Here is a 13,408-nt window from a genome sequence, read left to right as displayed (position 1 = left end):
GTCTAATCTTGCTTTGTTACCTAAGGCAAGTCAAATTCCTTTGGTCTCTGCTTTACTATTTCTAAAAATTGGTGTAACCATCTAGCACTTCAGAATCCTTACCTACTTGGTGTCAAGTTAAATAAGTGCTTATGCAGAATGGAGGGCTGATCTCATTTGAAAACCCCGGTGCCTCCTGTGGCAAAGACTACTCTGAGCATCACAAAGGGCATGGAGGGCAAAGTTTATTATAAGGACAACGCTTGCTATCCATGCCCCTCCCCAGATGATGGTTCTCCTGGCCTCCCCCAGCCAGCAAGACACACCTAGTTTAAGCTGAAAGATACGACTAGTTTAAGCAGAAAAATATGACTCAGTCTTTAGCCCTGACGCTACAGACCTTGGTGAACAGCGGGCGGCGGAACTGGATCCCGACATCTTGTTCAGACTCCATGTAATAGAGATTGAAGGTCTCTTTGCAGGTCACCACTTCACCTTTGAAGCTCTTGCAGTCCCTCACAGTAAACTTGAGCTCCACATAAATGCGGGAGGCTGCCTCACCCCGATAAATCCAGTTGGTGCGAAGCCAGTGATCAGTGTCACCCTCGGAAAGCACGCTGCAGTCCTGGTACATATAGACCGGGGTACCGTTTATCATCTGCTGCACTTCACTCCACTGCTCCCAGGGTAGAAGAAAACACAACGTTGTTAGACAGATGTGAGAAACAAGTTTCGCTTCAAATATGACAAAATCTAGCCTAAAAGATCCATTCCCATATAGCATTCAGGGCTCAAAGCCTGGCTAACTGAAAGGTCTCTTACACAGAGCAAAAGCTGCTTCTGGTCTAGAGCTCCATATCTGCCTAAACTCTTTACATAGGGAGCAAAGAGGACACTGTAATTAGGTTCTAACTTGTGACAAATTCAAGGGAACAGCAGTGCATGGACCCTTGCATGTCCCCTTCATCCTATCTCAGTCCAGATCTATTTCTTTCATACACTGTCTTATCTTAGATTGAGAAAAATGCCCACTACTCCCGTGTATGGGCCACTTCTCTCTGACACCGTTTACATTCAAAGTATACAGTAGGACATCACACTATTATCTGCCCCCGGAAATAATGCACAGCGCTTTGGGGTAAGAGAAAAACATGGCCTGGCACAATGGGAAGGTCAGCTGCAGAAGGACTGTGCTAGAGCAAGCACTCATTCATTTGGAGTTCATGCTTCTTTAAGTGTGATATTTTGCAAACTCTAATTTAACTATTAAAACTCAGTTGATTTTCCTGACTTCATGCTACGTTCTGCTTCGTCCTCAGGCAAATCATGGCTGAGAGGAGGACTCGGGCCCAGCTGGTTATATGACCTCACTGATACTGTTTGTATGAATCCAGCAGGGTTTGATACATATTTCAACATACGCTTCTGCTGAATTTTATGTGGTTCTAGTTTTGTTTCCTCACCACAGGTCAGATACAAAATGCAAAGAATATTCGCTTTTGAGTAATCGTACATGAGAACTGAAAACTTGGAAAGCAAGGTTTTGTCCACAGGGAAAATAACTTAAATCCTTTTTCCCCCTGTGCTAAGACTGCCTTTCTCATTATGCTTTAAGTGTTTAATCAAATTAAATTGAAACAAGTGCCCACATAGGTATTGGCACAAGTTTAAGCATCTTGGTTTTAAATCACACCCCAGGTTAAGATGCAATTTAAACAAGGCCTCAGTCTCTATATTACTCTAGGCTTGTCAAGTCTCATGGGCTGAGCGTGAGACTCGCCCATTTCTCCAGCAGCACCACCACCTCCCGTACTCACAGTACAACCCTGCAGCCTCTCTCCTGGCTTCACATCCCACAGACCAGGTCACTCTGCTAGTGGAATACAAGAGATGGACCCACAGAGTGCCAAAGGAGGCTCTGCTTTCGCGCCACGACTTACAGCACAGCTCTTATACAGCCCCACTCTGAAAACTGCCCGAGTGCTTTCACCAAGCCAGCAAGCCCTGCTGATAGCACAAGCTCCTATCTCTCTGGCTGATTTCAGACATTTACCTAAGTGCACACTAGCAGTCTCCTCCCAGGAAGTTCTGCGGATGATATCTATGTGTCCCTTCTTGTTTCCTTTTTCTCCACGTAATTAATTAATCATCTCCAGTGTTACCCCACCCTCTTAATCTGATCCAGGTGTCTTATACCTGCACCACACAGGATTTGCACTTATTTCACTTACCGGAGGTCAAAGGACTTAGGATAGTAAGAGAGAGAAACGGACTGATCAGTCCCAATTGATCAACCAGAAGGGGCAATCACCCCTTGCACTATTTCATTGAAGAACTTCTGGAAAATGCCACATAACTGAATTTACAACACATCCTGAAGGAGATTGAAATAGAAGAAAAGAAGTTAGAAAGGAGAATAAGAGCAAAGTAGCTTTCATAAGAAACTGCCAATGTTAGGACTGGCTTTTAGAAGCATTTTTCCGTGGGTGTCTGCCTCCACCAAGCTGATGGGAAATGCATAATTGCATTTGAAGGCCGAGAGTCAGACAAGTTTCCATTAGCAGTTTATCCTAAGGCAATGCCACAGACAAGTGTCACCAGAAAGCAATTTTTGCATGTCTCACCAAAAGACATAAGCTGTTGTGATGCATGTCCTGAATATACCATTTTCAAAACTTAAGTAAGACAGGACCAAAACTTCATTTTCCGTAGTGACAACTCTAGCAGAAAAATTTCATTTCAACTCTACTGCTGGAAAAAATCCAACTGCTAACTCCTATATTTTTTAGCTCATCTCAGCCCAGCTTCTTCCAGACTGAGCTCTTCAGGGCAAAGATGCTTCGCCCTGCCTATTGCACAGTTTCATATGCAGTGTGGTGCAAAGAAATAACAAGGGAGTCAGACTTGGTTTTTCTAGACTCTACTGCTGATGGGTAAAGGAAGTAAAATGAGGATATTAGTTATGCTAACAATACAGAACCATTGTTAAATATGCTTGTGACTTCTTTTCATTATTCAGTGAAGCTTTTAAATTCAAAGCAGTAGAGGAAAACTGTTACATACAACACTTAATGAAAGGGTGATGAGTCCAGAAGTCACTAGGCAACTGTCTCACATCCTCAAAGAATCTGCTGCAAAATCAAAATGTATGCCTCAGATTTTTAATGTAATGTTCTTAATTAGCATGTGTGGTAAAGTCTGGCTCAATCAATATGAATTACTCGGCTCTCCAGTTTGTCTGCCAATGACATTGAATCAACCTCCTTTGATAATACAACTTTCTACCCATTTCATTCCAGAACTCTATGCTTACTCCAGTCATCAGTTTGGCCAGAGAATGGGAAATGTTCTTCTAGGAGAAGCAGGGGTCAGTGGTAGTTAGACTTCCTCATTTTAGCAGCGAGTCAACTGTGATTTTATGATGCTACAGAAAACTTTCTCATGAGATTCAGAATCACAGAAAGACTCAGGTTGGAAAGGACCCTTGGAGATCACCTAGCAGATCACCCTGCTCCAAGCAAGCTAAAGAGTTCTTAAACTGTTTAAATTTAATTCTTTAAAACTCCTTTTAAACACATTTAAATTTAAATTATTTTTTAAGTTTAAGTTTAATTTGTCTTTAAACTAGTCTTTAAACTTTTAAAACCTTTTCGAATTCTTAAAAAGTTGCTAAGAAAAAAGTGCATTCAGGAGAGGGCTATAAATTAGTAGCTTGACTTTCTAAAAAGTCTAAGGATGTAGCCATTGGATTTGAAAACAAAAGGGTTTTTCTCATGCATTTCTCAGGAACCCACATATTAACACAGGCACTTAGTTCCAGAGATTTGCTCTTGAAAGTCTTGGTCCGGTGGTATAATACAGAGCAAAATAATTCCAGCACAGCAATTAACTGTTAAGCGAATGAAAACCTCAAAGAACAGCACTATCTCAATAACCTCAGAACACTTCAAGTTTGGGAAAAAGGAAGCCAACTTTCCTCCCATTGCTAGGTTGGATTAAATATAAAGAAAGCAGTGGTGGAGACGAGCTGTCTTTATGAAGGCAGTTCAGAACGACTTGAATGACAATCTGGAAGGGCGCCAAGTAGATATTTGTAGTAAACATTATTGGCTTGGTCTGCCTTGTGAGTAAAGATCCAAAGATAAGATAAAGTACATGCCTTTTAGTATCTGCCGTGATCGACTCTGAATTGATTAAACAGTTTGAAGCTCTGAAGCCTAAGGAAGGCTTACTTTGCTTTTTCTATACATGAGCCTTCTCTAGGTTAGGTCTGTGTCAAGGAGCCTATCTAGGACAACCTGGGATTCCTCCATCCATTTGTGGGCTACTGTTCCTTGGATCTGCCATAAGGTATAAAACGGAAACAAACTGAGACAGTCCGTATGTCTTCTTGGAGCTACTGTCTCAGCCTCTGCAGGCATCAATAGAGCAGTTACTTTTGGTTTTATTCTTTTTTATGTGTAAGAAAAACCAACAAACTTTTTATGATGATGAATACAAATGTCAGCGTTGCTATTAAAGAGGTAGGCTACCAGTAACAGAGGCAACAGCCTGTGACAGTATTGCAAATCGTTAGGCTCAGAAGAGCCTGTGGCTCACAACAGTAACGCTGTCTCCGTTTCCAGCTTGCCAGGGACTTGCCCTGTCTCCTTTCAGATAAGAGTCTGCCTGCTGTGACCTATATTTCACTTGTCTTCACATTAGCTTAGCACAGTGTCTTCCAGTCTGTGGTCTGCAGACCCCTAGGGAAAGGCACTGCGCTTTTTTCGAGAGACTTACAGAAGGCAACAACAAGGCAAGCATCTTGCCAATTGGCTTAAAGTTACTAAACTAAGACGCATGTCTCCACTGGATAAGTTAGGAGTTCGTATACCGAAAACCAATAACTTGTTTAACTTTGGGCTAAACAAATGCACTAGGATGAAAAGACCTGCTGAGTTAGTACAGCCAGCGACAGTGTACCCGTGCCCCTGTAATTTGCAACAGAATTCAGAGTGCTATTTTAATGCACGGAATCTCCTCCTAAAGAAAAATTGCAGGGCCCCAAAACAGCATCTTTTTCAGCAGCAATACATCAGTGGTGTCCCAAGCCTGAAACCAGCTAGCAGAACCCGCACTGCTGAATGGTTTCTGTCTCCTTCCCCTGGCAGCACTTTTGCCCGTGGAGTCTATTTGACTTTTGTATAGTAGCATTTGCATACTACCGTAACCAAAAAAACTCTTCCTGGAATAGATTCAGAGTTGAAGGCAGTTGTACGTTACAGGTTCGGCTGTACTGCATTCTTAGCATATTGCCTCAAAGGAAAGACTCTGACAATAGACTCATCTTGCTGATAGCTGCCATGGTATGATGAACAGCTTCTCTGCAGCTAAAATACACCGCACAAAAACCTGTCAGTAGGTAAAGCTAGACCAGCCAGTCCAAAATAGCAGCACCACAGTGGTGCTTTGACAGTAGTCCAGAATGAAGTTTCTGTGACCCTTTACTGAACATTTCTCAATACTCTTGCAAGTTCTTTTGCTGCTGTGGAAGACAATTTAGATGATGATGATGAAAGAAGTGTGGTGACATCTAGACACTTAACTTCATGAGTCCTATAACTTTAGATCTGAGAACAGCAGAGAGTCTGCTTTTATTTCTTTGATCTTTTGGCAATGGTCAGGGAAGTTTGGTTTCATCACACCATCATGGAGTCTTTGACACAACTGAACATAGAAGCGATGTTTACTTGTCTGCAGTATCATTCTGGGTGGGATGATATACTTTTTCCCCACAATGATGCATTGATTATTTTCAGGGAGGAGCAACTGCATTATGTAATTACTTGTCCTTTAGGGCACTAGGTCTCCATCCCACCCATCTCCTTCCAATTTAACTTGTACTCAGGTTCTTACGGGAAGATAAGGTGCTAATGTGAGCCACGGAGCTCCAGCGCATTGATTACAGAACCTGTTTATCAAACCCAGATTCTGCTGTCTGCTCATTCTCTGAACTGTCTGGCCACATTAAGGTCTTGCATGAAAACAGTTCTGGTCACAACTGATGCTATTAGTTAAGGGATAATGATACTCTAGTCCAACATTTCACCTAGGTATTTTGGAACACTTGTTTTGTATATACCTACCTTGCTAACACCCACCAACAATACCAATAACTACAAAAAGGACAGGAGTGGAAAATCAGATGGTGCATCTTAAGAGTTCAGAGTTCTTGGCTAAAGTCGTGTTACCAATAAAGCAAATGTCCGCTCTAACGTTATTTTTGCATTACGTTGTACATCACATAGGATCCATTGTAAATGGAAGTGATTTGGTTGTTGTTTTTTTTCGAAGGCAAAGGGCTTTGTATGGTGAGTTATGGTTTTGTATGGTGTGTCAAATATACTACCAGTATTTACAGAGAACCTGGGAAGTTACTGTGATGGCAATGGGCAATATCTGCTCTGTTTGCATAGGTTCCCATTACAGATGAGTGACAGATCAGGTGGAATCCTACAGAGGGACAGGGTAATTGTGCCTTTTCTTCGAGATGATCAAACCTGCTTGGAGAAAAGAAACTGCAGGAGATGGCAGCACGAAATTCACAGTGAGGAGCTGGCAGGCTCCAGGTCAAGCATAGAGAAGCCAGAAACTAGGCCTCAGAAGCAACAGAAATAACCTTTCAAGAAATCAGAGAGAATGGGCACTTTTTTCTGCAACTCTGCCTCTGAGATCATAAGAATCGTACTTCCATTGGGTCCGTACTGGCCCATCCAGTAAGGACAAAGCAGGCAACAAAAAATATAAAGCCTTTCCTTTCTAATCTGCCTGCCTGGAAACTCACCAGTATTTTGGTTGGTATTATAATAAAAGTTGTTTTGTTTTTTACTTTAAATAGCCTGTTAGTCTTCTTGGAGGACCTTGCTATAGGCAGACTCGTCTCAAAGCTCCATCTGACTTGCGGCGCGTTTGTGTTGACGTGAGGAAGTTCAGTGAACCTTGTCCACTCTCATTCAACAGCTATAAAAGGGTGAATCAGCTTCCCAAAGCTCCCAGGCAACGGTGCTGTCATCACTGTACTGCCTGAGCAGCCATGGTGTTGCATGTCATGGTTGTACGGCATCTTTGCATTGGCTCAGTCTTTTCTGCCCTTCAGGACACAACAGCGAGTTCAGTAGCTGGGATTGCTGCCTGGATCTGTGGCAGTGACTTCATCCTCAGCTACCTGGTTGGTGGCTCATGCAATCTGGCCTACGGTACAGTTATTAATTTACACTTTACTTCCTCTCATCTCACTTTCTTTTTTACTCCCCCCTCTTACCCCTTTGAGTAAAGTGAAGTATATCTGAATATGCATAACATTTTTTTTACTTCTCACCCAAATCCACACAAAATAACTAATTTTCACTTGACAGAATATCATCAAATATCTCCACCAGTCTGCATATCAACAGCAGCAGGGCACGTCAGGATATGACCCTGAAGCCAGAGCTGTTCCCATTTCCAGTTAGTTGTTGACTTTACTAGGCTTTTGTCCCTTATTTCTATACAGATCCTGTTCCCTTGGAAGAGCTAATCCCCTATGCCTGATACTGCTGCTCTGTTCCAGGCTCAGAGGTGATGACATCCCTTTGAGTTAGATCTTAAAGGACATGCATTGTCAACAGTTGTGGGAAGAGATGCACACAATAGCATTTCTGATGGTTATTTTTCACACCACCTTTGGGTGGTACAAACAGATGATTGGCTGAGATTCATTCCAGGTAAGACTATCTGAGTAAGATACCAAGAAGTCTGATTAAGTGAACTGCCCAGTTTTAAAGAAATAGGAGTGCCGCGCTGGAATCACTTGCAGATTGAGGGCTGTGTGGCCTGCAACACTATTCCTTCATATAGAATAGAATAGAATAGAATAGAATAGAATAGAATAGAATAGAATAGAATAGAATAGAATAGATTATTTCAATTGGAAGAGACCTAAAAGAGTCATCTAGTCCAACTGTCTGACCAATTCAGGGCTGACCACGTTAAAGCACGTTATTAAGGACATTGTCCAAATACCTCTTCAACACTGACAGACACAGGGCATCAACCACCTCTCTAGGAAGCCTGTTCCAGTGTTTGACCACCCGCTCAGTAAAGAAGTCCAGGTGCAGCTTTGACCCATTCCCACACATCCTATCACTGGATCCCAGGCAGAAGAGCTCAGCACCTCCCTCTCCACTTCCCCTCCTCAGGAAGCTGCAGACAGCAATGAGGTTGCCCCTTAGCCTCCTTTTCTCCAAACTAGACAAGCCCAAAGTCCTCAGCCACTCCTCATAAGACGTTGCTTCCAGGCTTTTCACCAGCTTTGTTGCCTTCCTCTGGAGGTATTCAAGGACCTTCACATCCTTTTTAAATTGTGGGGCCCAGACCTGCACACAGCACTCCAGGTGAGGCTGCACCAACGCTGAATGCAGCAAGATAATCGCCTCTTTTGACCAGCTGGTGATGCTGTGTTTGATGCACCCCAGGATGCGGGTTGCCCTCTTGGCTGCCAGGGCACACTGCAGGCTCCTATTGAGCCTGCTGCCAACCAGCGATCCCTTTCTGCAGGGCTGCTCTGCAGCCATGCCTCTCCCAATTTATACTTATGCCCTGCGTTACTCCATCCCAGGTGCAGAATCCGGCATTTCAACTTGTTAAATTCCACCCTGTTAATCATCGCCCAATGCTCCAATCTATCTAGATCCCTCTGCAAAGCCCCTTGTCCCTCAAGAGAGTCAACAGCACCTCCCAGTTTGGTATCATCAGCAAACTTGCTAATGGTGCATTCAACTCCTGCAACCAGGTCTATCTGTCTGAGCAGAATTGGTGAAACGGAAACCAGCCATCAGCTGTTACTAACATCTAGGACCTCTTAGGCCGGTGGAACAGTATCTCGCCTTGCTAGAACCCGGAGGCATGTAAACATTGTTGTGTGGTCAGTGATACAAAACTTGCCGACAGGTCCCAGGTACTTGATCTAGTCTAATAGCTAAAGAAAACAGTTGAGCAGTGCAGAATTTGTACTATGCCTGGGATTTAATAGAAAAATAACAGCATAAAAGAATAAAATCTAAGCACTGGCTTACTCAAATTGTATTCACATAGCTTTGGCAGCTGCTCTATTCACAATCAGACTTCCCGTGAAACATGGGGTGAAGAACTGCTCAAGAATTACATAATTTCCAAAGTTTTTCAAGTGTTTTTGGAGCCACAATAGTTGCAGTTAGTGGCTATTTATGAATATCGTCTGGGATATGTTAGATCAATGGGGTTAAATGCAGATCCTTAGTCCTGTGTGAAGGTAGACTTTGAAAAAATTGAGCGTATCAGGACACATGCACACAGGGAGACCTGGTAGAAAATATAAAACTGATAGCAGCACTTTGAAGTATGTGTGGAAGCCAGCAAGGGTAAGGAACAGGCAGAAAAAATTATGTCCTCCATCTCACCATGGATATGAGATTGCAAACAATGGCTGCCTAGAATGGCAACTAAGAAAATCACCTGGAAGCTTTAATAATACTATGATTCATGCAGGAATATCATTTGGGAAAAATAAGATCCATAAACCAGCTACCTGTTGAGAACTGAGCATTGCTGAACCTTTAATATGTAATAAATATAACACAGTTTGGCAATTAGTGGCAGCAGCAGAGTTCATGTCACTCCTGAAATAACAGATATCCAATTTAAAAACAAAGGTACTGTGAAAAAGGACTCTTTTACAAGCAAAGACAACTGCAGAACTGGTGAGAGCCTGCCTTCCAAGAAAACACACCAGCTAAAAAAGAATAAAGTGTGTTTAATTTACAATCCACTCAACAGCATAGAGACAGAAAGCCATATTGAGAGGCCCAGAATGCAGCATCCGACAGTACAAATGGCTAAGAACTTAAGTAGTCACATATACCCATGAAAGTATGACTGGATTATGCAAATACTATTCACACACACAAAAAAGAAATTGGAAATAATGGACAAAAGGAAAATTGCAAGATAGGCCCACAAGCGAGGGGTGAAATAGTGATAGCAACTACAGACAAATATTGGATTGCCCAGTACGTTGTGTCGTAGGTCTCCATAAACTGATACAGAAAATCCATAGGAATAGATATTACAGCATTCAAAACATCAAATCAGGAAAAACTGGAAGGACCTTTTGTGCCTAGGCTAAAAATGCAAGCTCAGAATGCTAACAAACAAAGTGCAAAACTATCAGGTAAACACAGAAAGCTTTAGGTGGGAAGGGACCTTTGGGTCTCTACTCCAGTCCCCTGCTCACAGCAAGGCCAACTTCAAAGGCAGGTTGGGTTGCTCAGGGCCTTGTCTATTAAAAGAAAAATGCAAGAGGATAACATGATTTCCAATTACCATCTGTTCAAAGCTGATGCAATTATACGTGGAAGCAAAATAGGCATAAATAACTTTTTATACCGTTATTTTACAAGCTGCCGAGAAGCAATGCTACTATGGCCGGTAAACTGAATTTGTTCGTGAGGGGATTTGAGAAGTCCTTTTTGGACTGTTTCAGTGATTTTTTAAATCAGTTGAAGTAGCCAGGCTGTTTGTGCAGCATGGGGAGCCTTGAAGAAGTGTCAGAGCAAGTAAATTCTAGACTCCTGACACCTTCAAAGTGATCGCCATTCGCTCTCTGATATATGTTAAAATGAATCTATCACTAGTGCTGTAATACACCTTCCCACGCCCAACTGGCATTGCTATCTCAAAAGTTCAAAGACAAAAAAATTAGGGTTTTGTTAGATGATGGAGGGGGGTGTGGTATGAAAGATAAGAAAGTGATTATAGGAACTACAATCTGCCTTTTTAAGGTCCTAGTTTTTAAGGACCTAGTGCGGCGGGTTGACCCTGTCTGGATGCTGGGTGCTCACCAAAGCCACTCTATCACTCCCCTCCTCAGCTGGACACGGGGAGAAAAAAATATAATGAAAGTCAAGATAAGGACAGGGAGAGATCATTCACTAATTACCATCATGGGCAAAACAGACTTGCCTGGGGGAATTTAGTTTAATTTATTACCAATCAAATCAGAGTAAGATAATGAGAAATAAAGCCAAATCTTAAAACACCTTCCCCACCCCTCTCCCTTCTTCCCAGGCGCAACTTCACTCCTGAATTCTCTGCCCCCTCCCCGCAAGCAGCGCAGGGGGGTAGGGAATGGGAGTTGCGGTCAGTTCATAACACATTGTCTCTGCTGCTCATTCCTCCTCGGGGGGGGCTCCTCACACTCTTCCCCTGCTCCAGTGTGGGGTCTCTCCCACAGGAGACAGTCCTCCATGAACTTCTCCAACATGGGTCCTTCCCACAGGCTACAGTTCTTCACAAACTGCTCCAGCGTGGGTCCCTTCCACAGGGTGCAGTCCTCCAGGAACAGACTGCTCCGGTGTGGGTCACCCACGGGGTCACAAGTCCTGCCAGCAAACCTGCTCCAGTGTGGTCTCCTCTCTCCATGTGTCCACAGGTCCTGCCAGGAGTCTGCTCCAGCATGGGCTTCCCACAGGGACACAGCCTCCTTCGGGTGCATCCACCTAATCTGGCATGGGCTCCTCGACAGGCTGCAGGTGGATATCTGCTCCACCATTAACCTCCATGGGCTGCAGGGGGACAGCCTGTCTTCACCACAGGCTGCAGGGGAATCTCTGCTCCGGTGACTGGAACACCTCCTCCCCCTCCTTCTTCACTGACCTTCGTGACTGCAGAGTCCTTTCTCTCACATATTCTCCTCTCTCCAGCTGCCATTTTTGTGCAGCAGCTTTTCCCCCTTCTTAAATTTGTTATCCCAGAGGCCCTACCACCATCACTGATGGGCTCAGCCGCAGCCAGCCGCGGGTCCATCTTGGAGCCAGCTAGCATTGGCTGTATCAGACATAGGGGAAGCTTCTAGCAGCTTCCCAGAAAAGCCCCCTCTGCTACCAAAACCTTGCCACGCTAACCCAATACACCTAGTTTCAAGTAACAGCCTAAAATGAATGAAACCCTTTCTAAACAGCTACTACAAAGCAAGCTAGCGCAAACCTTTTAGCAAACAAACTTCTACAGACACTTTACTTAAGGTACAGACACTTTCACTTAAAGACTTTCTTTAAGCTTAGGCAAGATTTCAGTGCCAGTTAATGTGCTCTAGAAGTCCAGAAAATTGACTCCTACTGTCCAAAACTGACTGGTATACAGCTCGGTGTTCTTAGGCTGAGCATGTGTTAACAGAAAGCATTATCTATACTGGATACAGACCACGTCTGACCATGAAACAATCACACACAACAAGCCACTTCATCCACTGTCATTGGCTAAAAGTGAGGAGAGAAAAAAGGTGTAATTCTGCCTCCGCAGAATTATCCAGCCTCTTCTGGGCTATGCCTCGGAGACCTTGTTCATATAAAGAATGAAAATTCCTCACAGCAAATTCCTCCTCTGTGATAAGCATATTGACACAAATCCAGCTCACAGATGAGAGATCTGTGGCATCTGAGGTTAGGTAGCAAGCAGCTACCCTTCAAATCTGTATGCAATACAGCTCAGATGTTTCCACTCTGTTACTAATCAAGCTAGTCAGAGTATTCAGTATTAATCTTAGCTCTTTTGTGTCAAAAAATGTTCTGAATTAATCTCAGTTCTCTTTCAGACGTATTTACTTCTTCATTTTGGAAGAATAATTTCAGAAACAATTGTTCAAAGTTCTGATTCCAAGAGAATCGCCCATTGTTCCCTTTTTCCTTGTGGCAATTTGTCAGCCTTCCACCTAACAGTTATTGGGAAATGATGTAATTAGACAAACCCCTGCAAAAGAGTTGCTCGCTAGAAGTCAAAGAATCTATTCTTCATCCTCTGTGAGTTTATCGGTCATCAGTATCCTGATCTATTAGTTTAGATTGCTCTCAGGCCGTGTTTCTCAGCACCTTCTACAATTCCCAGTTACAACTACTCTATTTTAAATATACATATTTTAAAAAGCAGATGTGGCCCAAGCAGAAGGGTATGCCAGCTCCTAGCACTGCTGTGAACCAACTGTGCAAAAAACGGGTGTTCTGTAACAAAGCTTTTGTCATCTTTCTATCAGATTATTTTTAGAATGCACTTTTCAGTGTTTTTTTCCCCATCTCTTGAAGAGGCAGACTTCATCCTGAAGCATGCCTGCAGCCTAGTATTGGGTTAAAATTACCATACAGACAGTTGATGGGGACAACAAAGGGAACAATGGGCAAAACACGATCTACATGTATGTCTCACTAGGGCACCTGTTTTGAGTAGGGTATCATAATAATAATAATAATAATAACAACCAAAACAGCTGTACAAATGAAACAAATGCAGTTACGCGAGTATAGGAGAACCTCGCAGTCTGGCTCCAGTTCACCCAGCAAAACTACCAGGAGTAGGAGGCTGGGGTGAATTTAAACCAGCCACA

At 43.2% G+C, this 13,408-nt stretch overlaps 1 protein-coding gene across 1 annotated transcript in view; it reads right to left on the bottom strand.

Annotated features, from left to right (window-relative positions):
• EPHA1 (EPH receptor A1) overlaps positions 1–13,408 on the bottom strand; it is a 38,060-nt gene that overhangs the window by 19,082 nt on the left and 5,570 nt on the right. Inside the window, exon 3 of the mRNA XM_063353998.1 lies at positions 380–655. Within this exon, the coding sequence (XP_063210068.1) occupies positions 380–655 (276 nt within the window). The remainder of the gene's footprint in view (positions 1–379; positions 656–13,408) is intronic.

The sequence above is a fragment of the Chroicocephalus ridibundus genome, chromosome 1, assembly GCF_963924245.1.
Source record: "Chroicocephalus ridibundus chromosome 1, bChrRid1.1, whole genome shotgun sequence".
Taxonomy (NCBI): Eukaryota; Metazoa; Chordata; class Aves; order Charadriiformes; family Laridae; genus Chroicocephalus; species Chroicocephalus ridibundus.
This window is presented reverse-complemented; position numbering and strand designations above follow the sequence as displayed.